General features: G+C 42.3%; 1 protein-coding gene across 5 annotated transcripts in view; it reads left to right on the forward strand.

The window, feature by feature from the left end:
• Positions 1-27,979, forward strand: part of LOC144791980 (uncharacterized) — a 426,669-nt gene that overhangs the window by 365,871 nt on the left and 32,819 nt on the right. For all 5 annotated transcript variants that reach the window (XM_078666847.1, XM_078666845.1, XM_078666846.1 and 2 more), the window contains exons 13-14: positions 7,845-7,990; positions 17,583-17,727. In XM_078666847.1, coding sequence (XP_078522973.1) covers positions 7,845-7,990; positions 17,583-17,727 — 291 coding nt within the window. The remainder of the gene's footprint in view (positions 1-7,844; positions 7,991-17,582; positions 17,728-27,979) is intronic.

Here is a 27,979-nt window from a genome sequence, read left to right on the forward strand (position 1 = left end):
GTGAGAGGATATAAAGGAGCTAATGCAGCAACTCCTTGACCCGTACAAAAAGTGGGCTAAAACGGCAATTCAGGAGGGGAAACCCATAGCCAACACCTAATTAAGACAGGCATTGCATGTAGCTGATATAGCAAACAGATAGGTGTGTACAGGCACCTCCCTCAAAGGGCATGCTGGGCTGCGGGTGTCAGGGTTCAACCAGGAAGTGCAGTTGTCAGTTTTAAGCACACCCTTCACAGAGGAACATCTGTTTGACTCAGCAGTATATGACACTCTTCAGCAAATAAAAAAGGGCAGCGCAACAGCATAGATAACCGAGAAAGAAAAACATTCCTCGGAGCAAGACTAAATTTCTCGGAAGCCAAAGCATGCTTAATAGTTAATCCTGGCACTTGCTGAACAAACTCGCCTATACCAGAGGGGGCAAACTCTGAGGGTGAGAATTTCAGTGAAACTGTTGGGCATGATGGGCTCACGCATCCCTTTAATTTCACTTGTCCGGCTCAACATGAATCCAATTCAAGAGTGACTCCAACATCAATGATCACAAGCAACAAGAAGTTGGAATGATCTCGTTTTTGTTAATGAGACGGTACAGAAAGAAATACAATGGTGAAATAATCGAGAACAACACAATAGGCAGGCCTTTCAGTGAACCTACTTCCTCTGTGACCGTTACTACAGATATGTCCCTCACCGGTTGGGGAGCACACTTGAGAAACCTGAACTTCAGGGGTCTATGCAAATCAAGGGGGCAGTAATACACATACATGCGATACAAATGATAGTTTCCTGGCACTGAAAGCCTTTCATGCACAGGTCAATGGGAAAACAGTATAAATACAGTCCGATAACACAACCACTAAGTTTTATCTCACGAAGGAGTGACAAGGTCACAAATGCTGCCCAGGTTAGCCCAGGCCATTTGCAATTGGGCTACCTGAAGACACATAACTCTAACGGCCATACACCTGCCAAGCGTACAAGATGTAGAGGTAGGGAAGCGAGGCAGGCAAACAAATGCCTTACATGGCTGCAAGCTAAAACGGACTGTAGAAACTGTTTTCCATGAATGGGACTTGCCAGAACAGGCCCATTTGCAGCTCAAGAAAACACAAAATCACGTTCAGATACCCACACCTCCTGTCTCAGGGAAATTTACATGCATATTTTTCCCAAATACCATTGATTCCTCTATAATAAACTAAGTACAGTCACCCTTGACACTGATCTTAAAGCTCCACAATGGCCAAGACAAACATGGTTTTCGGACCTGGTGAAGATAGATCAGAGCAGGGTAATGAGACTGACAACTGCCCACCACCTATTAACAATACAGGAAAGATATATTTGTCACTCAGAACCAGCCAACCTCAGCTAAGAAGTTTGGTCCCTGAGGTCTTAACGTTCAGACACCAAGCACTCCCTAAGAGCAACATGAAGGTCCCAACAAAAGCTAAAACGTCAATGCTACATAAATGCTATATTGCCAAGTGAAACAGGTTTGTGCGCTAATGCTGCAAGAAGGGGCTCATAAAAAATTGAACAAATGACACAGTGTTGATTAGACACCTAACACACTTGCTAGATAAAAATCTCAGTGACATTTCACTGAAGGTCCCCCTATCAGCCGTAGAGGCGTATACTAGTAGATACACAGGATAAAACGTCTTCAATACTCCATAGATGTGGGCGAGCCAGCAAATTAACAGGGCGTGCAGAGCCAAGCCAAGGGTCTGGCTCAGACCTTAGAGCCCATGCATGAGTCAAGCCCTGAAAATATTTGCTATGTAAATCAAACAATAAACATCACATAAAATATGATAAACTCTCATAAAAATAAAAAAAAACTGGATATCTTTAACATGGGGAAGTTTTGACATTAATAGTACAGAAAACGCTTTACTCGAGGTGACCGAGGCTGTGAAGGAAACTCTGGACAGTGGTGGAAAGGCCATGCTTATCATGCTAGATCTGTCGGCGGCCTTTGACACCGTTCCCCATGACCTTCTCCTTACTAGACTCTGGGAGATTGGTCTTAGGGGAACGGTGCTCAAATGGTTTCAATCTTTTCTGGCCGACCGCAGACAAACGATCTGGGCTCCCCCTTTCTCCGCCGCAATGCCACAGCTTGAGGTAGGGGTCCCGCAGGGATCTATACTCAGCCCCTCTCTTTTTAACATCTTTATCACACCCTTAGCGGCGCTAGTGGAGGAGCATGGGGCCCAGATCATCTCCTATGCGGATGACACGCAGCTCCTGTTCACATGTGACAGGGGCTGTGATTTCGACGGAGCCGCCATCTTGAGGTGTCTTGAGGCTGTGTTTGACTGGTTCGGGAAAAGCGGCCTCAAATGCAACTCGGACAAGTCCGAGATCCTGTTCTTTGGGTGTCCCGCCGACCCGAGATGGAAGCACTGGTGGCCTTCGGCCATGTTCCCGCCAGCCAGCGATTCTGTAACAGTTAAGAATCTGGGCATTCAGGTGGATAATACTCTTTCCTTTAAGGCCCAAGTAGCAGGTCTGACGGGGAAGTGCTTTGCCATCTTAAGGATGTTGAGAAAGTTTTTGCCGTTCCTATCCTTGGAGCAAAGAAAGATCACGGTGCAGGCTCTGATAGGTTCGCGCTTGGACTACTCTAACATCCTTTACTTGGGTCTTCCCGAGTATCTCCTGACCCGCCTGCAGGTCGTCTAGAACTCGGCAGCCAGAGCCATATTCGGTCTAACCATAAGAACCAGGGCCAGCGACCTTCTTAAAGCCCTGCACTGGCTGCCGATCCGCAAACGCATCACCTTCAAGACCTTAACAACAGCGTTCAAGGCTCTGCATAACTCCGGTGCAGTGTATCTACAAAAAAGAGTCAATTTCTACCTTCCATCTAGACCCTTGAGGTCTGCTGCCCAGGCCAGGGCAATAGTGCCGGCAGTGCGACGTGCACGATGTGGAGGTCGTTCCTTTAGTTACCTTGCCCCTTGTCTTTGGAACACATTACCTCTGACCTTACGCGCCAGTTCCAACCTGCTCACTTTTAGAAAGGAGCTTAAGACTCTTCTCTTTGTCCAATAATTCTGTTTCCTCTGAGCACCTGGCGTCGCTGGTGGTATTTTTGTTAGTTGCTGGTATCTGTTTTTGATCTGCAGCGCCGGGACGCTCTTCGGAGCAGCTGAGTGCTTTATAAAACCCCCAGTAACATAACATAACATAACATAGTACACATTATAGCACCCGACTGAGAAGTACTTATTAAAAGTGATGGTTTTGCACAACTGGTAGTCTGAACTCACATATTTGAAAGTGGTTTTATATGTGATAATGAAGAAAAAAGTGTTTTGTTGAAATAAAATATTTGCCTAGGATCACACAATTTATGCAGGGATGCCGCAATTTATCAAGGCTGTATGGTTTTCACTTTGTACAAATCAGTCAGTAAATGGATATCTAGTGGTTTTTCCTTGTTTTAAGGCTTTGTTTTTACCATTTAATTTTTTTGTATTTTCTGTTTTTATATATAGTACAATATTGACTTAAAAGTTGAGCGTTTTACAGGAGCACCAGTTACATTACACCAGGTCCCACACATTGTTTATAGGCATGGGAAGATTACGTGATGTGCCCAGAATCACAGTATGTGGAGCCGACGCCGAGACTCAAACCTGATTTTCCAGTCCTACATTTGGCAGCTCGCACCGTAATATCACATCCTGGTTAGAGGGAGGGAGGGGGGCAGGCAGAAGCCACATGGAAACTCAGCTCGTTATTGGCTGAGGTTCCAACTGGACTTCGAGTTGAGCCAGAGCCAGGCTTCAGTCTTGAGCCTGGCTTGAGCTTTCAGTGACTCTCCCACCTCTTACAGTCCAGTCATCAAGAGGCCTAGAGGGAGCAAGGAGGATAGCGCCTCCAAAGTCAGCATCCGCACTCATGTGGAATCTAACTTGGTGCTCACTCATGTAATTGCCGTTCAAATACAATCAGAAGGCAGGACTCAAAACACCTGAAACTCAAAACAGCCATCTTGATATGTATCACCTTATTACATAGGGTTACTACAAGCATGCACAAAACAGGAACCCTATCTACGGATACAGAGACATGGTGGTCATTAGAATGAACCCACAGTTCCTCCTTAATGTAATTTCACATTTCCATGTTAATTAAGCTATTCAGAGACCCAGGATTTTCCAACAACCAGACATAGGCAGAACCGGTCCTGCATACTCTTGATATGAGGAGGGCATCCACGTATTACCTGCAAGAAATACAACAAATCAGGAAAGAGAGTCAGTACTTCATTTACCAGCGAACATAGGCTCACCCGTAACCAAGGGAACCATTGCACCATGGATAGTACAGAAAATCCAAGCATGCTATAAAAAGTAGGAGTAGAGCTAGAAGAGAAATCAAAAGCTGACTCTACAAGGAAAAAGAGGGCAACACTCACATTCTTAGTAAAGATTTCATTGCAGACCTAAGTATGGACGCTACTTGACCATCCATACATACCTTCACAAAGCGCTATTATGCACATTCAAGCAAATATAGAAGCACGGGTAGGGACAAAAAGTGATAAAACGCATGTTTGCTATCACAAACTCATTTCACCCAGCCTCCCAAGGGAGAGGAATACCACTGCAAAATCAACGTAAAGGAAGTGAATCCAGAAAAGATTCACACTTCAAAACAAAACAGTTACTTACCTGTAAGAGTAGTTTTGGATCTTGAAGAGTTTGTGGGATTCACGTCCAACTCTCCCACCCCCGAGAAATTACATATTTTTGTATACGCAAAGCACTGAAGAGCAAGCTACAAGGTAAACAGGAAGCCCGGGTATAGATCAAAGTCGCCATTGGGGCAAAACAATATAAAGATGGTGACCACCCTCAGGGGCTGCCAGGACATATATATGACATCACAGGGGGAAGGACATTATGCCAAATGATGGTTGATGCTGGCCAGGGAAGGGAAAAAAACGAGAAAAGACAATCCCGGACCCGACCACTAGATAACGGATTAATGCACAGCATGTTAATCAAAAAGATTCTTCAGACTGCAAAACTACTATGACAGGTAGGTAACCAAGTCCTAGTTTCTTCTGTGGAGAAAATGGAAGCCAGAGTAGGGATTTGTAAAAGCCACAGCTTAGGCCTAGAGAATGGAGAAAGAATCCAGGCAGATGCTCAGTGGAGAACTAATGTTCAACAGCCCTTTTAAGAACAGGGCTGTTGCTCCATAGCTGCAAATGACCCCTCATTCTATGGAAATCTTTGAATTGTGGTCTCGTGTATTTGATAGATTTTCGTTTTCTACGATCCTTGAAACCAACTGACACATTGATTGCTGGACAATAAAAGAGCAGACACATTATTAATTAAATATGAATTCTGTTAAAAAACACATCTGTGCCGAACGAAGCACAGTGAGAGAGTGGATGCGGGTGTGGGAGATGAGAGGCGAGGAAGGGGAATCTGGATACATGTAAGACATGGGGAAATGGTGTGGGGCTAAGAGTCTGAGCCCTTATGATTGTACAGAGTCACCCGAGCCATCGACAGTAGCAAGGTATCCCTTTTCGAACTTCACATTCAATGGGGATGAAAAGGCTGTGAAAGCCCCTGGCCATCTTTGTTGCTCTTAGTAGGGAAACTGGGTGTTACTTGTTGATAGGCAGGCACAGTCCTCTGCAACCAGGGTGTGATTTCTTCCAGAGTGCTTCTTGTGATAGATACATGGTTGAAACACCGGTCAGGTGAGGGTAGAGCTTCCATCAGATCCTTGAGTTCAGTCTGCCCCCACCCTGGAACCTGAACCCAATCTAACAGATCTATGCAAATGCTCCCCGCACGTGGGCGATCAGAGTCCAGATTCTCCAGTGGGTCTGTTAGCTGTTGGTAATGTTATGGTGACTTAATTTGCTGATTTCCTTTCTTTCAATTGCATTTTTGTTTCTAATTAATAAAATCTAAAGAAGAGTTAATATGCAAAGTAGTCATTTAGATAAATTAGGCTTTATCTATTAGAAAGTAGTACTTGAGCTGACGACTCCATTGTCAGAGATTTCTACTACTTAAACTTAAAAACAATACACAAACATACGGAAACGAGTATACATTGAACATTTTTATTTAATTCACAAGCAAACAAAAAATATACAAATACACAAAACACGTAAATTCAAAGGGAAATTTGGAGTTTTTGAAAATGTGGTTTTATCTGTAAGACTCTACCATATGAATTTGTCTTTTTTGCAACTAATGTCTGTGCTCTTTTCTCTGCACATACCTGTTGTTAACTTGAGGCCATCAGTCAGCCATATTAGATTCAGTGTGCTGTGCTTGCGCTGCTCCTAGGAATCAAGCTACGGATGGCAATTATGTTTTTTGCCCCAAGTTTAAATTCCTAACATTTACCTACATTTTAAAATGCTACATTTTTCTTTTTATTTATAAATATTTATTAGTTTTCGAATTTACATTTCTAAACAGCTGCTGACCACAGTATAAGAACTGCTTCTGTAGGGTGAATAAAAAATAACCTCTTTTCAGTAAGAATTAGCCTCACCGAACAATATAGTGCTTTTCAGATTTATGATATACGTGTGTGACTGAAAGGTGCTCTTAGAAATAAGAATCAGACCTTAAAAGGAGACGGTGTTTGGATTTCTCCTAAAGTCTGAGTGCCTCCAGTTAGAAGGGCCAATAGTAGCAAACCTGAAATCACTCTGCTCTTGACTCAGACCTCGATGCGTGTCACTTTCTGCTCGTGGCACACACTGACTGATCTGCAGAGTAAGTAAGCTACCATTTGAAACAAAACAGTTGCGAGTTTGTGTCCTGGCTCTAATCTCCTGATGAATGTCTCCAAAATGCTTTTTCCCTGACGGGCAGAGGGCCTAGACAGCCACATTATGTTTAGCATCTATTCTGCTCATACCTCGGTGGGAGAAGGCAGCCTGCTTCCCCCATCCTGTGTAAGTAGGAGGCTACATTTGTGTTTAGGTTCCAAATTGCTTGGCTCCCAGAATGCCTCTTCCTTTCAATAATGGAGTTCTTTACTCCACTTTGATTCTCGGGATGTCTGCTTATCCCTGTGCCAGGTACTGAAACGTTTGTACAAACCTTGCACAAACATTTGTGGGGCAATTCCCTTAAAATGTCTTGCATGTGCCCATGCCACTTGTATACATCATAAGGACATACTTGGCATACCTTTTTGTGATCTATATAGATACACCAATAGGACAGTAAAGATGTTGACTTTATGTGGCATCTTAGAAAATTGCTGTGTACACAAAACGTATCCTTCAGAGAGATAAACAGAACATTTGTGAGTACCCGGTAAGGGTGTTATTGGGCATAAGAATATCATTTTAGGTTCAATGAGCAATGCTTTAAAGGGAATGCGCCCTGTTTGATAAAAAAAAGAAAATCCTTACTTTGTCATTCCAAAGTTAACCCCTTTTCTTTGTCCCCGCTTCCAGATCATCTATCAGTAAGACTTTAGCACCAGGACATACCCATGTAAAACAATAAAATAAGAGCTAGCCGTAAGTTACCAGCCTCCCCTCCAAACTACGTTGTAACATCTCCTTTCCAGAGTATCAAAATGGAACATTGAAATAATTATATGGTATAGTGCTAGACGCCCCACAGGTGGGCACAGTGAATGTTGCTCAGTTGCAAAGTGCACTTACTTCATCAGAATGGGCAGCATTTACTCTCCCTTGCACGTGTACCTCTTCCTTGTTCTCCTCTACCTCACTGTCTCCTGTTAATCTGGGAGGTGCATTAACCTTGTATTGTGGTCTCCATCTTGTTCTGGATCTCAACTGTGACATTTGTGCTCAGGAGGAGTACCGGCTGGACTACCAGTGCTCAGAGGAGGTTATCAGCATTCACCACGCCCTGGCGGAGAGAGCCAGCAAGTACAACAAGCGGCCCAATGTTTTCCGCCTGCAGACGGCTGATTGGCGCATCTACCTCTTCCAAGCAGAGTGAGTACCACCTTAGAGCATCACTTCCCCTTCAGATGTTGCCTAGAGGCAGGAGAAGCAAAATGAGGGGGAGGAGCCAGAGAGAGGATTGGGCCACTAAGTGATGTTCTGCTTCTAGGTCCAGTGATTATCTTTGGGACTTTCTGTTTGTGTTCAGAAAGAGGGGTGCAGTTTTAATGGATGACAAACCTTCTGAGAATCCTGGTGAGACAATAAGAGATGAGCAAACACCCATCTGACCCATACTCCTCTTTCGGGCCAAGTGACACTACCTCACCGCTGTCAGATGGGTAGTGAATGGAAGGGAAATGGGGAAGTCAGCGGGCATAGGGTACGGAAACACCAGGAAACAGGGAGAAAGACAGTAAAGGAGGAGGAGGGTTCCTGGATAAGAAGTGGGAAAGAAAAAGGAAGTTGTCGGGGGGCATATGGAGAAAGAACAGTGAAAAGGGGAGTTGAGGAATAAAAGATGGAGGCTAATGCTTGACTTAGAAGAGGAGGATGGGTAGTGGATTAGGGGATGATAAAAGAGAGTTAATCAGAAGCACAAGGTAAATTATGGGAAAAGAGTCAAATGGAAGAAAGAAAGTGAGGTGGAGAAATGAAATAGCTAATACTGAAGTAGGGGCAAGTAGGAATTGATAAAAAAGAAGCGAGGAAAGTAGGAAAGTAGATCAGGGCACAAGTCGAGAGTTGGCAGCGGCCCTACACTATTGTTACAGTGTAATGAACAAGGGAACCCGTTTTAGGTAGCGAAGGACCTCGGGTGATTAGTCATTTTATAAGGAACAGCGGTCCTTGGCTTAGAAAAAGGTAAAATTGTTGATAGCAAGCATAGACTTAAATAAGTGCTACGGCGTAGTTTTTTCTCCAATGTCCAGCCGGACACGGAATTATTTATTTTCAAGGTAGTATGAGGAGTTACGAATATGTGGAACAACAAAATCAAACACACTGGGTACAAGCCTGTACCAAGTCAAGGAAAGTAAACAGTAAGGGGAAAGAATAAGGAAGGTTTAGACAGGCAAAAGTTGGAGCAAGTGGCGGCTTACAATACAATGCAATCTTGTGCAAGCTCAAACCAACAGTAGCTGCAATAAATATATACAGGTAAACCATGCAGTACTGTTAAAACTGTCGACGTGACGTTTCGATCCCTAGCTCCTAATATTAAACGGGGATCATCTTCAGGACTATTGTTAGAACTAATGCCTGTAAGACTCGATCTCGGGCGTTTGATCCTCTGCCATTGAGCAAGACGCCCGAGATCGAGTCTTACACGCTACCTCATCACGGTCGGCTACGAGGCGGACTGCCGCATTTAGCAGCCGACTCCATTCCAATAATTCTCTCTCTCCGAGGCTCCAGCGACGAGGCATTCCCCCCTGCCCATCAGCGCCAAGAAGCCGCTCCCGGCTTCGGCTGAATACAACCAAGTTGTCTATCAGATGTGCGGTGCGATACCCACACGCACTAGCGTGACTGGCTCGGCGCAAGCACTCCCAAGGCTACAACTAATTCAGGCATTAGTTCTAACAATAGTCCTGAAGATGATCCCCGTTTAATATTAGGAGCTAGGGATCGAAACGTCACGTCGACAGTTTTAACAGTACTGCATATTCGTAACTCCTCATACTACCTTGAAAATAAATAATTCCGTGTCCGGCTGGACATTGGAGAAAAAACTACGCCGTAGCACTTATTTAAGTCTATGCTTGCTATCAACAATTTTACATTTTTCTAAGCCAAGGACCGCTGTTCCTTATAAAACTACACTATTGTTAGGCATGGTACAATTTGCCCTTATGTTACGGCCTTGCCTTCCACCAATGAGTGTTCATTAGTGAAATCAATGTGTGCTCTCACATACTGTTTTAGTGTGGTCTCAGACGGTATTTTTCCACCACTACTGCCATCATCCATTTGAGTTTGAGAAGTGCCATGAAGGGGGGGGTCTTCAAACACACTCACCTGAGCACCATTTATCCTTCCTTCACTGTGTTAGGGACATTTTAGGATGTCTGTGTCTCCAGCAGGATGAGTGAGGTCACGGTGCTTTTATGCCTGGACTACGGTTAGAAAATTCGAGCAATTTCAAAATCCATTACACCTTAACACTGGCAAAAATTAGGCCAGAGCGAAATTTTTATTAATGCTAGTATGATCTTGCGTAATTTCCGACATTTCATATTATGCGTGTTATGGGAAATTACACCGTTAAGATACATCGTGTAATTTCCTGCCCTTTCCGAGAAAAATCCTACCATGGGTGCTTGGGAACCACGTGAATGAAATGAACGCAAGCCGCTGCTGCACACCTCATGTTTGATGTAGCCCTATTTTGTTACTGCAAAATGCATTCTTGCATCCAAATATCTCGCATGGATGCATTTTGCGGTTCAAATTATTTTCTGTAATTTCCCTAAACTTTTATGAGAAAATTATGCAAATTTTAAATACTCTTAGTATGAAGGACTCATACATTTATTTTAATAATGAAAATGTGCCCATTGTGCAGTAACACTACCTCGACGTCAGTACACATTATTCATGCTAATTAACTCCCTAAATTATTTGTTAGGACTTGTGGCCTGGAACAGATGACTTGTCGAGAGAAGCAGTGAAACCTATGGGGTCGAGCAGCCGAAAGATGATGGGAAAGTTAGGGAGGTACATGGTTTCGAGAGAAAAAGCAGGAAAAATATGAAAGAGATGAATAGAATGGGATTAAGTCTAGGGAGGTCGAAGGAGGCCATGGGAGCCACAGCTTCCTCCGGCCATTGGCGGTGCTCATACCAAATATACCTTATGTCAGGTATGGTGTGTCCTGTACTTTAGGCAATCCCTTCTAGTCCCATTCGAAGTTTGTTTGTGTTATATTGGAGTCAGATGGGGGACGAATTTGCTAGAAGACCCCTTCGAAAACGATTTAAGAAACTGCAGTTTTAATTGATTCTTCTGGAAGGCAGGAAAAACGGATGCAACCTGTATATTCTCTATTCAGTGCATTCATTTTTATATTAATGGTTTTAACTTTTCACATACAAATTGGATTGTTAAAAGCAAAACGAAGAGCATAGGGTAATTAAAAACAACACAGGGTTGTTTATGTAGTTGCTTAATTTAATTAAGTGCAGTTGTCTTTAATTTATATTCATTTACTTAATGCTATAGCTTATTAATCATTGCGGAATATTGGAATTAGCACACATTAATTATAAATCTCATTAAAGTTCATTGGAACATCAAATATCCGTGATGATTGAAGAAAAAGCAGGTCTAGATTTTCCTTATAATCGTAAAGGTTGTTCTTTATTGATAAATATATTCAGTTGTTAAAATCCAATATTCACAAAATTCATTTAGCCAACGCGTTTCGTCTCATGAGAGACTTCTTCAGGGCTAAAAGAAAACATAAATACACCATTTAAAATCTGTACATATATACATATATACAAGCACAATTAACATAATTAGCTATCTCAATCAGAACTGAAATATGACAGAGTTAGCTAATCTGAATATTGCAAAATTATGCAGATAGTATGATCATAGCAAATAAATGCGGAATAGCATATTTTTTTAATTATATTTAAGCCTTATGTGGCTATATAATTCATCCGAGAGGAAGGTAAGAATATTCTGTTCTGTTCTTTTTGAGTTGGTTTATTTCAATATTATTGTTTTCTGTAAACCTGGTGGCCATATGCTTGTAATAACAAAACTAAACATAGCAGCATGTGTCCATCTTGCACAAGTACTGTAAATAGTCTTTCACTGTAATAAAGTTCCATCATGACTGCTACATTTAGAACCAACGTGTTGGCCATGTTGGAATGGTGAAACAACCCTTATATCATGATAAAGAGAAGAACAGTAGAGACACTTATGGGTATAGAAAAATACAAAATTGTTTATTCATTCATTAGTAATTTCAGTTTAAAAAAAAATATAAATGGAATTGTAAAAAAACATATATTCACAATAAAAAAGTAACATTCATATCATACAGAGACTTTAACAGGTGCACAACATTCTTACTGCTTTCATACCAAACCATACACACTGAGACATACATCAACTGACTTTACATATATGTATGATGCGAATGATATACGATATATAATAATATTCAACCAAATAATGATAGATTGATGGATAGGATAAGTCTTTAAGGTCTTTGAAGTGGGCATAAAGCTGACTTAACGCGTTTCGACAAACACTGTCTTCATCTGGAGTATGAATGTTACTTTTTTATTGTGAATATGTTTTTTTACAATGCAATTTTTATTTAAAAAACCCAGAAATTACTAATGAATGAATAAACAGTTTTGTATTTTTCTATACCCATAAGTGTCACTACTGTTCTTCCCTTTATCATGATATAAGGGTTGTTTTATTTTGAAGTAGTCCTAGAATGTTTACATGAGTGTATTTTCCCTGTCTAGGTTACTTTTTACCAGTTTTCAGGGGCCCCTTTCCTCTTGCGATAGTATTCTCTTAAGAAACATAACAATATAAAGAGAAGAAGCAAAGAAATGAGAAAATTGAAAACTAAAGGACTGGCCATTCAGCCCTGACACTGAACCGCACACATTTTTTTAGGTGGATGCACACGTGATCAGAAAATACTATTATTTTCAGGGCAAGAGAACCTGTGACTGATGTTAACTTTTACTTTAACCCATGCAGTACGCTTTCGTGGATGTAAGCAGAGTATTAATGGCACTGGCAGACCAGTGGCAGTAGAGAGCGGAACCAAGGCCCTCTATATAGCTAGAATCCTTCCCAAAAAAGTAATCTGTGACCTTTCATGTAACAAAATACCTATCAGCAGGCTTTAATACAGAGAAATAGCAATTCACCCGTAAATGCTTATTAACTTTAACATATGCTTTTCACAGTCACTACGTCAGGCCTCCTGCGTTTAGCATAACTTTTTATAATAAACAGATCAGATCTATGGCACTGGAAATATTTTTTCCTGACTAAATCAATCAGGCCTCTAGCGCAATGGCTTGTCTCCATAATCAACAGAGGTCTCCTATTGTACTGAGCTTAAGCTTGTTCACAAGGTAACTATAAGGCATATAGTCATAAAATGACATAGTATGAAAAAATACAGTTGGCAAAGCATCCCTCGTGGACGTTGTCCTATAGAATTGAGGCGAAAAAGTTTTGGAAGGCCGAGCCCGAGCCTTGTGGGTGCTGTGAAATGACCAATAATACCAGCTGATGTCGTTCGGATGGGAGATGTGTCTGATTGGAGAGAAAAAACGAGTACCGCAAAGGCCATGGTGGCTTTGGTCCCGGGCCTGCGGTATCGACTTCCAAACCCGATAGCGGAAAACACAATCTATCAAAGGAGCCAGGCAACATGCGCATTGTACACTGGAGGAGTAGTCACTATACCTCATGACTCGAAGACTTCTTAGAAGAAAAACAACTTGTTATCGTCTGAGTCCAACCCTAGATGGCAGGATAATGCTAAGCAAAGGGATCTACGGCACTATACGCTACGAATAGATGATTACAGGTTAACATATTCCTTCTCCTAAGCGGGACTAACAAGGATTCTGACTGTGCAAATCTATGCCCACTGTTTGTCAGAGGTAGTAACCAGCACCAAAATCCTTGCCTAGTATGGTAATTTGGGAGATTGCTTGTAACAAAATACCAACCTGTTGGCTTTCATACAGAGTGAAAACTTTCTACCTTTAAATGCCTGTTGACTTTAACATGTGCTTTTCACAATCAATATGCCTTGCCTACTGCTTGTATCATACCTTTTCATTGTAAACAATCTGTCCTATACCTTTATCATTGGTCTCTTACCATAACAAAATCAAACCTACTAATTTGGTCATAAGCCTTACCACAAGGCAACAATCCGGTATAATGTAATAAAATTACAAACATTTACAAAATACAATTGTGAAAACGACATAAAATCCCTCCTAAAAGCACCTAATGAGTATTACGATAGTGCAAATTGTCTATCCCCATGGCATATTCAGGTTTGTCAACACCACCAAAACCCTTGCCTACTATGGTAATCTGTTAAATTCCATGTAACAAAATATTAGCCTCCACCCATTTGCAGTGTACTAACAATCCACCCATAAAAGCCTATAGCCTTTAACACATGCTTTTCACAATGCGTAAGGCCTACTTGCTTTGTCCTTAGCATTTCATTATCAATAGATCACACTCAAGGAATCTGACATAACGTTTCCCAGTGAACCAATAAGGCCCTTAGCTTTTACCAAAAGCTTGACACTATAGACACACAGACCAACTGAAGTGTGCATAAGAAGGCAATCATCTGGTGTAAATTTGTAAAATTACAGATGAGTATCGAATTGCAGGTTGCAAAATAGTAATACCTCCCCTCCCCCAATAGGGCCTAACAAGAATCATCATAGTGAAATTCTGCTCCCCTGGTTTGTCGGAGTGGGTGACTAACATCAAACCCCATGCTTGCTATGGTAATCTGTGATGTTTCATTTAATCGAATACCTTTCTATGGCATTTAATATAATGTGATAACAATACACTGTTAGAGGGCTTTTGGCTTTACCATATGCCTTTCACAATAAATAAGCCAGGCCTACTGCCTTTGTAATAATTTTTCATAATAAACAGGCCAGGCCTATGGCATAACCTGTCCCTGCACAACAATCAAGTCTATAGCTATTATCCTTGGTTTGGCACCATAAGCAGCTCAGGCATACTGTACTAAGTGTAAGCTTTCCCAGTCTTACAGTCATACAATTGCAAATGTATACAACATTACGGTTGGCAAAGAAAAATACCGTCTCGCCTAACAAGGCTTGACAATGATTCTCACAATGCAAATCTTCTATACCCATCATATGTCAGAGGGGTAACCAGCACCGAAACCCTTCCATACTTACTATTCTGTGAGATTCCATATAACTAAAACCCCATGTGTAGGCTTTAATTCAGAGAAATAATGCACCATTAAATGCCTATTGAATTTAGCATATGCTTTTCACGATCAATATAACAGGCCTACCTCCTTTATCATAACTTTTCATTATAAACAATCAACTTATAGCCTTAATCATTGGATTCAAAGTCTTCTGTACTGAGCGTAAGCATTTCTCAAAGCAACCATCCAGCCCACAGTGATAAAAGTATACAGAATTATAGTTGGCAAAGCAAAATACTATCTCTCCTGAGATTGCCTAATAAGGATTATTGTAGTGCATGTCTTCTATCCACAAGGTTTGTTCGGGTGGATCACCAACACCACAACCCTTGCCTGCTGGGGTATTCTGTGAAATTCCATATAACAAACAACCTGCCCACAAGCTTTAGAACAGTGTAATAACAATCCATCCGTAAAAACCTATTGTCTTTAATGTATACTTTTCACATTTAGTAGATCAGGCCTACTGGCTTTATAATAATGTTTCATTATAAACGGATCAAACGTATGCAATGTGGCATGACATTTTCCAATGAACCCATCACCATTGGCTTTACACCTTACCCAACACCTGCCTCTTCAAATGCACCTAAACTGGCATCCATGAAGCATACAGTTATAAACTGACAATTTATGTAGAAAAATACAGCTTGCAAAGCAATATACAGGCCTTCTCAAATTGGGCCCAACAAAAATCATCACAGTGAAACCCCTATGAGTTTGTCTGGGGTCTGGCCAACGTCAAAATCCCTGCCTACTGTGAAAGTCTGTGAGATTACATTTAACAAAACAAGTTTACGACCCCGCGGGTCAACAGAGCTAAAATGGGCGGCCGCTCGTTTGCTCTATTGGCACCCTCTTTATGGAACTCTATGCCCCAGTCCCTGCGATCTGAAACATGTTACCTGATATTCCGCAAGGGAATAAAGACCTGGCTTTTTAACACTTAATTCTGTATCCCACTCCCACTCAACTCACTCATTCTCTGTTTATCTTTAGCGCCGGGAAACCTTCGGGTAGCTGTGCGCTCAATAAATGTAATTATAATAATAATAACAAAATACTTGAATATTGCTTGTATAACAATGTAATAACAACCAACTCTTAAAGGTTTACTGGCTTTAACAGATGCTGTTCCCAATCAATAAGCTAGTCCAGCTGCCATTGTCATAACATTTCTACATAAGACGACCAGACCTATGGCCACCTATGGCATTGGACATAACGTTTCCCAGTGTACCAGTCAGGACATTAGATTGTCAACATAACCAACTGATGCCTTCAGTTTTGAGAGTAAGATTCTCCTTAAAGCAACCATCAGACACACAGTCATAACATTGGAAATCTATGCAAAATTATAGTTGGCTAAGCAAAATTCTATCTCTCTTAAGAGGGCCTAACGAGGATTCTCAGAGAGCAGACCTTCTATATTCACTGTTTATCACACAATGCAGCCAACACCAAAGCCATTGCCTACTATGGTAATCTGTGAGATGCCATGCAATAACAAATCTGTCTATTGACATCAGATAGGTAATAAAAATACACACTTAAATGACTTTCATGTATGCTTTTCACATCATAACATTTTATAGTAACCAGGTCAATCCTATACGCATGATCCCTGGCTTGCCACCGTAACTAACTCAGTCCTGCTGTACTTAGTATACGCTTTGGTAAAAGCCAAAAAGTATAATACAGAGTATTTTTTACTGGAAGGGCACCAATTTGTATTCAGGGGAACCAACGTGTTTGAAGCCTATGCTCCTCTCATAGGAGTCCTCTGAAAGATATTTTTTGTTGATCACGTAGGGTGAAGCAACAGTTGCACTGTCAGGATAGACCTAAAAATCCATGTAGATTAGTGGAGCCGTGGGCATCCCAAATTGCTCTCAAACACTTAGCTGCACTCTGAAGTCTGACGTCTAAAGTTAATGATGTAAGTGGACGATACTTGGATTGCAATACATTCTGCTGCCAAAGGAACACAAACCTCTACAATGATCTAGTTATCTAAGACGCTTTAACAGCACTACAGTGCCACGCGTGTGCCCCCTGAAAGTTCAAGCTGAGACAGCCATACTACCGCTGGATCAAGCAGCTGGCTAAATAAACGCAATAATCGCAGCTGTGTTGAGGGGAAGAACTTCTTTCATTGGAAGAGCACAACTTCTGCCCAGTTAAACATGTACTCTTGTCTACCAATATGTAGGTGAAGCCAAAACATCTCCCTTTAGTACTCTCGAAAGCTCTTTTTTAGGTTGATCACCTTATGTCCAGCAGTAGCTGGTCTGTCAAGCCAGACATAAACAGTATCTTTTTTGGGGCAAAACAATACAAAATGCATTTTAGTGCCCATTGTTGTTTGTGATGATGGCTTTTTTTGGGCAGAACTTTGTGCAGGGAAATGCTACTTCTCTGATTATAGGCATAGGGATGTTTGGCAGTGATTATGCTTTATTTAGTAGGCCTCTTCCTTTCTCGACCTAATGAAATTGGAAGTCTTAAGTCTATTGCATTCTTTGCTCTCCCTTCCTGTTCCTCCTGCAGTTATTGTTTATTCCTTTTTTGCCCTTAGTGTTCTTTTTACATGTACTTCCTATTTAGTGATTGTATGAACTTTTTATTTCCTTGCAGTACTGATGCAGAAATGAACTCCTGGGTGTCTCGGATAAATCTAGTGGCTGCTATGTGCTCTGCTCCTCCATTCCCAGCAGCCATTGGCTCCCAGAGGAGATTTGTGCGTCCGATCCTTCCCACTGCACATTCCAAGCAATCGCTGGTAAGGTTGTGGCAGACTGACCACCAGCATTCCTTTTGTTTACCAATCAGATGGTGGATAGGGGGCACATCAACCCTGAAGAGCTCTGTTAAATTGTATTTTTACAGGGTACATATCTACATTCAGGGGTTGTACATTATTCCCCTATCTTGTGTTTAGAAAATAAGTATAAAAAAAGATTGAGCATCAGCAATAGATGGAATCTACATGACTCATAAAGATATTGACTGTAAGCCCAGAAGAACAAGTTCCTTACCTTCCCTAATGACTTTCTGGTGGATACTCTATCTACCTGCAGAGTCCTCACCTTTTGAAACGCCTCCCTGCACCAGACTGGATCCAGAAAGTTGAACTAGCTCTCCTGCACTGTTAGGTGGTTTCTCAGCTCCAGAATCCACCTGGGGTATGCAGTGTAAGGCTCCACATTGGTACACCAACATGATTTCCCCTTCATTTTTTCCTTGACCTCAAAGGTGGAGATGAGACTGTTGAGATTGGCAAAATACCAGTGAACCAAACTAATTTGAGGCTTTATTATCAGTTGCATGACCACTCCTCAGAACGTAAGGTGGGCGGGACCAGTGTGGAATCTGCAGGTAGACAAAGTATCCATCAAAGATCATTATCGAAGGTAAGTAACTTGTTCTTCTGATCAGTACTTCTGCCTGCAGCTTCCACGCCTTTTAATCACAACCCAAGCGTTCTCTACAGGTAGTGGGTATGAAGAGATGTTCTAACTAAGAAGCCCTGCAACACTGACCTGGCAAAATGGCCATCTTTGTGGACTTTAAAGTCAAAACAGTAATGCCTGTTAAAAGTGTGGACAGAGACCGATATTGCAGCATGGCAAATATCCAACACAGGAACGCACTGAGACAACACTGATGAGGAAGCCCTTGCCCTGGTGGAATGGGCTCTAATGCTCTCAAGAGGTTCATTCTCTGCCATGGCATAGCAGATCTTGATGCACAGGATGACCCATGAAGAAATTGTCCACTTCTGAATCATCTTGCCCTTCTTGGAGCTCACTTAGCCAAGAAAAAGTTGATCTTTGGCCTGAAACACTCGGGTCTTCTCAGCATACAAACTGAGAGCCCCGCAGTAGACCTCCTTTGTGAGATGAGGCGATGGCTAGACAGTCTGCAGAGTGATCAACTGACCCACACGAAAGGGAGAGACTACTTTGGAAGGAAGGAAAATTTCATCCGCAGGAGTGAGCAAAATTATTTCTGAGTTTGTTTGATGCATTTCTTTCTGCAAATGTTAAGGACAGGTTTTGTTGTCTGGTTCTGCAGTTGTTTGAACCTGGAAATGTATTTTGTTAAGAGGCGACAGTAAAAGTATTGTAGTAGGAGAGATGCCTTGGGGTGAAGGCTCATGTCAATTTGATTCTACAGATCATATGGAGGAGTGCGAGTATTTTTGTAAATAGAGATAACTGTGTGTTTACATCCTTTTCCAAAGCGTTGACTTCTGAAGCGAACAAGAGGTTGTTATCAAAGAACCTTTTACAACACTGTGACAAAATGGTGGGAGGGGTTTAAAGGCTCGAGGGCTTGTCAAATAGTATTGAGAGGCTCGCTGTTTCCAATTACCTTGATCTCCTTGGCACCATCCTTTCACAGGAACCTGCACTTTATTAACTAGATTGCCTGGTCATGGCAAGAGGCGATGTTGCTTGTGTTTTCTGACCCATTTTCCAGACGGAATTGCATACCTTTAGCATATATTTGGAAGTTTATCTTGTACTGCTCAAGGAGCTAAGCCAAAGGGCTGCCTAAGTGTTGCATTGCATACAAGGCACAAATTAATGATTCTCAAGGGACATTGCACATTGACCCTTGAGATACACTGCAGGAATTATATGACCTTAATTTATTGGCTATAATTGGTGGTAAAGAATTGGGCTCATTGTAGTTTGGGTCTTAATATACTTGCCCCCTGGTTAAGCCCCCAAATGCAGAATTTTGTGACTTCAGTGTGGTAATTTGCTGATAGATCAGGACTCTGAAGACAGGTTTGTTGTCCTTTTCCAAGGAGAGAGGAGGAGCTCTTCACCCCTATTTATTAGCAGAGGTGATTTCAGTGCCACTTAAGGAGTGCAGTTCAAACTTTTAGTATTGAAGGAGGACGTTAAGTTCCACGTAGTCTTGATGCGGAGTCATCACCTACCTTCTCATGATTTTGATAGAGCGTTGGAAAATTAAAACTGGACAACAGGATGTCTTGAATTTAAGGTTCAGATGTTTTTCAGGAAAGTTGTTATCAGAGCATGTTTAAGAGGCAGGCACTTTACCAGAGAAAAATGAGGCATTGATCAGGTTACCTGCAGCCACCAAGAAAGGTAGGGGGTGTAAGGCAGATATAGCAGAGCATCAGGCCATTGGAAAGTAGAGGCTTTCGTTCTAGCAGCCAGAATCGAAAGTGGGCAATAGAATAGATGTAAGATGGAACCACGACTGCTTTACCAACAACTTTTGTTTTGTTTTTGCTACAAATATCCCTTTACCACAAAAATAATGTACATGTTTCACTGATAAGTATAAACACTTTTTATATATATTAATGCTGTTTCCCCAATAGAAGAGGACTTGTTGTTAAAAATGAATCAAGAATACTGTTTGATATATTTCTTAATAACAGAGAAGAAAAAGTCATTAAGATCCCTTCTTTAACTGCACTGACACATCAAGGATATCATTTTCCAAATTACTACTTTGCAGGATGCCAGACCATTGTAAAAAAAATATTCTATGTAGCCACAAATTAAATGAAGCACAGGTAGTTTCACATCCCTTTGCATCCAAAGCATTAGGTGTAACTGTTGTTTGTGATAAGTGGCAAACATTATCAATTCCATTGACTACCATTTGGAATAAAGTAATATAGGAAATTGGCTCTGTATATACTATACCAAAATGAGGTATAGTGTGCTCAGTCTTTTCACTTTTAGTACATTTGTATTTTTTCAACGTTTCATACAAATCAACTCCACACAGAAGACTTTTAAAGGAAAAACAGTCAATGCAATCCTATGGAAGGAAATTAAGTTAGCGGTTTGCAGGTAAGTACCTATTTATGGAAGTTGGTATTCTGAGGTTTGAACTAGGTTTCCCCCAGGGTCAAGGATGTACTCTTAAAACACCCTCAGCTGCACTAGGGCGGCCGGGTGCAGAGTGCTGTGGCCTATTGTTATCCAATGGGGGATAGGGAGCCTCCGGTTGGTGGCTGCTCATGAGCAGGCCACAAGATTGTGGGAGCAAAGCTCCTGGTGTTAGGCTTAGGGCAAAGGGGGATCAGAGTTGACATCCAAAGTACACACACAGCGGCATAGGGGTGGCTAGATGCATGGAGCTGTTTTGGCATTGGGTGCCCTGTTGGTTTCAATGAGGAATCTCCGGTTGCAACAAACCCTGAAGGCTCGGGATGAACATCTTCTGGAGGTGATCACCAGTTGGAGAGGTAAGTTGGGATGTCTAGGAATGCTGGGACATTGTTGGTTGGGCCACCCATGGCCGTCGGACGATGGGTGCAGGGGAGTCTTTAGGCGCCAGGTTTTCTTACTAGCTCCAGTCGCGGTCAGGGGGATCCTCCAGAAAGGGGTTGCAGGCATCGATTGGAGATTCGAGACAGGTTGGAGATCACCAGATCTCAGGTCAGGATCGCTGTGGAGACCTCCTTGTGGTGTTCGGCCACTCTAACTCGGGCTGCGGGCATCGGGTGCAGAGTGGTGCAGAGTCACGGATTTGGCCAGAGTCTGTTGTTGAGCAAATCCGGTGCTCACAGAAGACAAAGTCTTGGTTTTGGAAGGCAGGCCAGGTCCTTCGGGTTCTTAAGGGCTGTTGGCTGCAGGACACAACAGGATTTTGCTGGAGTTGGTTTGAAGTGGGGACAGACTGGTAGGGCTAGGGCCAAGTCAGTGGGCGTCCTCCTTTTCTTAGTTCAGCATGGCTTCTTCGGTCCTTCTTCTCTTCTTCTGGTCAGTTATTGTCTGAGGTAGCAAGGTTTTGATTTGCCCCGAAAAACTAGATTTTGGGCGTTACAGGTAAGTAAAGGTCGGGACCTATGGGTCCCTTCCTCGGGGTGGGTCCACCCCCAAATATGCCACCCTCCAGCGGGAGGGGGTCATATGCCTCTCTCTGGTTGGCTGGGTCCCCCCATCTGTAAGATGGCAGGACTGAGAGTTGTGCTTCACCTCGCCTGAGGGGTGGGGTTGGCAATGGTGGGCACACCTCCCTTCCTCAATTAGTTTTCCCGCCGATTTTCCCACCAAAAGTGGGGATCAGAACAGGTGGGGGCCACTTGCTGGAAGCAGCAAATGGTTGGGGTAGCTCACAAAGGCGGCACACCTTTGAAGCTTCCCTTTTGTGAACCCTGCCCATCCTGGGGTAAGAGGCTTGGGTGCTCTTCCCATGATGTGCATTGTTTCAGACCCCTGAGAGCAGCAGGCTCTCGACCCAGGGGACCAGAACATGTCTGGTGGTGGCAGCTGGTGAGCAGCACTCAGCCAGGACACTAGTGTTAGGTTGTTTTTCAGATGGCATCTCTAAGGTGCACTCTGAGTGCGTTTTTCATTAAATCCCACACTGGGATCAATGTGGGTTTAATGTGCTGAGAAGTTTGTATCCAAACTTACCAGTTTTCAGTATAGCCTTTTTGGTGCTGTGGAGTTCGTATTAACAAACTCCCAGTACCATATACTCTTAAAGGCATCACTGCACTTACAATGTCTAAGAATTGTCTCTAGCAGTATAGGGGTACAGGGCTCATGCAGCTGTACCCTCACTACTGGTACAGTGCACCCAGCTAGAGGTCGGATGACCTATGCCAGGGCAGTGGGTTGTCGGCATGGCACACAAGGATGTGTGCCATGTCGACTCTTCACTTTGTTCTGCACAAAAGCACGCAGCCTGCAATGGGGGTGTGTGTGTGTCTGTGTCTGTGTCTGTCTGTAAAGGTACAGGGCCTCAAAGGGTGGCACAATAAGTGCTGCAGCCCTTAGAGGCCTTCCCTGGCCACAGTGCCCTTGGTACCTATGGTACCATTTACAAGGGACTGACATTGGGCCAAAGAGTGCCAATAAGGTTTTGTATTAATGCAGTTTTAGGGAAAGAGCATAGGCTCTGGGTACCTGGTTGGCAGGAACCCAGGGCCAAAGTATATTAACACATCAACAGTTTGGCAAAAAGTGGGAGCAACCATGCAAATAAGAGGCACTTTCTTACAAGTCAGCCCCCAAAAAGTTTGCCAAAGATCTAGCTGTAGTGGCAGGGCCCCTGAAAAGGCAAGGCATACATGCATATCAATACCTAGAGGCATAGCGTGTTACGCAGAACTCGTCTCTACAATGCTAAAATAGTATAAATAAGGACATTCAACTGCTATTACAGTTAGGGCTGAGAGTGAACGTACAAAACTCATCCTCATTTCTAACCCAGATGAGAATTTTCACAGGAGTGGAAATACACAGTGAAAGCATTAGCATCATCATCAAGACTGAGGATTCAAACATTTCTTACCACATTTAGAATTATTGGGATGTTGACTTAGTCCATACTTCTGCATTGCACTTCCCACACGCCTACACAAGAGGCCAGTCTTGGGGGATCTATTACTTATCAGCTCCAAGCAAGTATAAAGATTTATGCAAGTAGACAACATGGAATAGAACAATGGGAAGAACATTTACAAATACAGTCCTGACTTAGACCTTTCTAACAGAGACCTGCCACACATTATGGGACGCATGTGTGGGTGGCCTATACATCCCCAAGAGTGCATCTAACTGCATTTGGCTGCTATCTCATCTTACATTCAGGGAAAATAACACAAATAACTTTACAATATACAGTGTGTCCAGTTTAATTCAGTGGGAGGGCTTGAAGCCGTTTATCTACTAACATCTTACACCACCTCCGCCATGAACTTAAATACAGTTCTAAGTAGACTCCTAGCACCACCTCCACCATAAACTTAAACACAGCTGTAAGTAGACTTCTGGTGTCACCACCACCAGGAACTTAAATACAGTTAAGTAGACTTCTGGTGCCTCTATTTTTTAACCGATGCATAAACTTACCTTAAAACCTTGCACTATTAAGATTGGAATCTTATTAGCCATTTTGTCCTTAAGAAAGATAAGTACATTGAAGCAACAGTATCTTTGGATACATTCAGATAATAAAAAGTAATAATATGAACTCGTCTTAATTTAATTCCCAAAGAAGTTTCCTTCTTCCACATTAATCAGGCTATATATATAGTTGCTGGTTTTCTTTAAGGTTCCACTATCCCGAGCTGGAACAGCTTTGCATGCTTTGAATGTTAGATGACTAATCATGTACTGCATAGACAACTTAAGACTGATTCGTCACGTCATAATCAGTAAAAAAAAAATTCTCCTGTGCTTCTTTCATTGTCTAAGGCAATCGCCAATGGGACAATTGCACAATGGATTGTAGAGACAATTCAGCTATGGCTGATAAAATTTCACAATCTAGGCCAAGACCGCATATATTGTTATCTATGTATACTTTTGCTATACATTATTACGTGAGTATTCAGTTGTGACTGAAAGAAGCAGTTAAACCGTGTTGAAGCTCCAGGCAAAGAGAATTACTTCCTTAGCATCATTGCTCAGCATGTGAATCTAGAATAAGTTCAAGCTTTAATAGAAACAAGTTACATACCTGAAACAATAGTTTTGCATCTTGGAAAATGGGTAAAAGAGAAAAGATTAGAATTAGCCCATCCACCTCATTGTATGGCAAAGTCTATTTAATCCAGTGAAGGGGTTCATGGCTTTAAACCTCTCTAGAGGTTCCAACCCCCAGAGTTGCTACTGCCAGGTGTCCAGCAACAGGGAATCCTGTATGCTCTGCTCAGTCACTCTTCTGCCAGATTTTTACCTGAACTCTTCACTTCTAGCGGACGACCACTGTTCCTCCCTTCACTTACAAGGTGCTGAGGTACATTTTGTGAATTCTTCTGACTGGAATAAATGCTGGATCCTCTTTAAGCCATATGACGAATGTCTGTACTAACAACCCTAACACAAAATGTATTTTTGGTCTGCATAAATGTGGCCATGAGGCAAAAGACTGCAGAATATATGCAAACTTTAGTACCAAATCCAAAAGAGGAGAGAGGGTAGGCTGCTGCGTCTCCCAAGTGCCAAGTCACCAGTGGCTTTGTTTAAAAAAAAAAGTGCTTTCAAATGTAAAAAGCGCAACTATGAAGCACCTTTGGGAGTACAAAATATGCAGATTCTGGGATACCGTCGATCCCCGTGTAACACCTGCCAAAAGATCCTCTGTCTTTGGTGATTATGAGGCTCACCGGTGATGAAAAAGATTAATAAGGATGCAAAATCTGTGCCTCCAATGTCAACAAATGTGCCACACACTCAGTCGCCAGTGATAGCGTGAAAAAGAGACTGTCAGTGAGTACATTGTAAATGAGGCTGGTACCCAAAGGCTCATTGCCATCAACAGTGTCACTGTTGAATACAACCTCATGGACATTGACCAAGTCTACTCCAAAATACAAGATTGCGTCAACAAAACACCCATCATCATGGCCCAACAGTTGTATATTCCCCCCATCTACAACATCATCATTGTCGACGAAAAGTCATACATCGATGAAGATACCACTGATGAAGAAATTGCTGTCAATAACCAAGGTAGTGCTGTCAACGTTGCATAAGCACCCATCAACAACCAAACTACCACTGTTGATGAAGACTGCAGCTTCTGCACCTATGAATGTAGAGAATACATATCTAGGGGTGGCAATGGGCACACATTCCACATCCATAAGTGTGGTTACAGTGATATTTCTGCCTCAGCTGCCCAATTGGGCCAGCTCTCACTACACGTTACCAGTCACTGGTAAGCTCTGTGCTTCTGTTACAACAGTTTGTTTGTCCAATTAGACTTACCCCAGAGCTTCTAGTGCAACTTCTAGGTGACGCCTCATCAGAATCCTCTCACAGTGCAATTTTTTCTGAGCATGAATCAGATAAGGAACAGATTTATTCTGGTGATGACAGCTTGCTGTCATACCCGCTTCAGAAGCCGAAGACCCCATGATCTTGGCATACTATTTATAAGAGACAATTTGGGTGAAGACGAAGAACAGTTTTAGGCCTATCATGAGCGAGCCTACTATGGTCAACCTTGTGAGCTTGGCATTCCACAATCTTCTGCTGTGCAAATGGTCCCGGAGCCAATGGATTTCTTGCATTCAATAAAAAAGATAATGGAGGACTTCCAAAGTAAATTACAGCTTGCACATTCACCTGCTGCTCCACGGATACCACCACAGACCTTACTCTATGGCCAATTACATTTCCTCAACTACAAGATTTGCTATGCCCAAAAACATTGTCTTAGAAAGAGTTTATAGCACAATCTCAAGTTCCCAGTAGAGACTCCGCTCCTGGCATCCCACCTAGTGCCGAATATCAGGAAGGTGACAGGCAGTCTGATCATGACAGTGATGTCTCCCAAGAAGACATTCAGGATACTGAATGGGAAGATTATGTTTCTGCGGAGCAGCTAAGTCCAGAACAAATCCCATGAGGCTATCTGGATAACTCAACTTGTTAGTGAAGTTCAGTGGCCCAGAAACTGAATTTGTCTACTGCCACTATAACATAAAAAAAATTTTGTTTGACTTCAAAGATAAAAACGAGAACAATCAGGACTATTTTAGTCCCTCACTGCCTATGGGAATAAGGCCCTTCCTGTACATGAAATCCTGCAACAGGTTCAACATTACCTGCCAGTCTAGAGAAGAAATATAAAGCTCCTGGTACAGCCCCAGCATGCATGTTGAATCAGTTCAAACCCGGTTCTTTGAATTCTGCGATGACACAGAGAAGCACACACAATCTAACATCCGCATGTGTGGTCTCTGCAGATAAGGAAGGAAACAGGCAAGACACCTTTAAAATTGGCTGTAGGTGTTTTTGTAGCAACAGCTGTCAGGATTGCCAATGCAAGTGCCATCCTGGCACAATATGACCCAGAGCATTACTGGAAAATCTACCCATGGACTGCAGAGATCAGACAATGGTCATTTTAAGACAAGTTGAGGCAACTTCATTGGCTTCTCTGGAGGCTTCAAGCACTGTCTTCAGTCAATGGCAACTGGCGTTTGTTTCTTTAGAAGGTGGTGTTTAGCTTTGTAGTAGTATGTAGTAGACTGATGCTGATATGACCAATCACTAGGAGTCCTGCAAATTGGACAGCCTTAGTCTCATTACAGAAGCCAGCAGTATGGCCAAACATAATTTCAGACTGATGCTTCCTCTGCCTTTTGACCCTACAGGCAGGTCTATTATGCCCAAGGACAAATTCACACTCTGTGGGGCAGATGTCAAATGGGAGGAAGACAAAAGAAAGAAAGATGCCCTTCATTCAGCAAGGGCCACAAAAGAATCCAACACACCTCAGTTCCCAGTTGTCTCACCCCTTTTATCATCCATGCAGTGCTAGACTTAATTTATCATAGTTGTACTACGGTGTTTACATCACCTCCAATCAGGGATCACCACCATCAGTTAGAGGTCCTGAAACAAAAAGTAAACAAGTTGCCTCTAAAAGCTGCAATAAAGCAGTGCTATACAGCAAAAGGAACTTGGTGTTCTGCTCAAGGTTTTTCCTCGTCCAGAAATTGAATGGTAAATGGAGGCCCATTCTAGACCTTTTAGTCACTGAACAAATATATGAAGAAGAAATCTTTCATAATATCACTTCTTGATGTGCTGAAGTCCATAAACAGAGAACATTGAATGGCATCAGAAGATTTGGAGGGTGCGTACTTTCATATACTGATCTATCAGTAACACCTAAAATACCTGCACTTCGTTGTAGATGGATAACACTACAAGTTCAAGGAACTTCCATTTGGCCTTAACTCTGTACCAAGAGTATTTACAAAGTGTGTTGCTCCGAAATGTGCTTTCTGTGCACACCAGGAGGCAAGGGAATACTAATATCACTTCTTGATGTGCTGAAGTCCGTTCATAATCAGAGAACATTGAATGGCATCAGAAGATTTGGAGGGTGCGTACTTTCATATACTGATCTATCAGTAACACCTCAAATACCTGCACTTCGTTGTTGATGGATAACACTACAAATTCAAGGAACTTCCATTTGGCCTTAACTCTGTACCAAGAGTATTTACAAAGTGTGTTGCTCCGAAATGTGCTTGTCTGTGTACACCAGGAGGCAAGGGAATA

This window comes from Lissotriton helveticus, chromosome 11 (assembly GCF_964261635.1).
Source record: "Lissotriton helveticus chromosome 11, aLisHel1.1, whole genome shotgun sequence".
Classification (NCBI taxonomy): domain Eukaryota; kingdom Metazoa; phylum Chordata; class Amphibia; order Caudata; family Salamandridae; genus Lissotriton; species Lissotriton helveticus.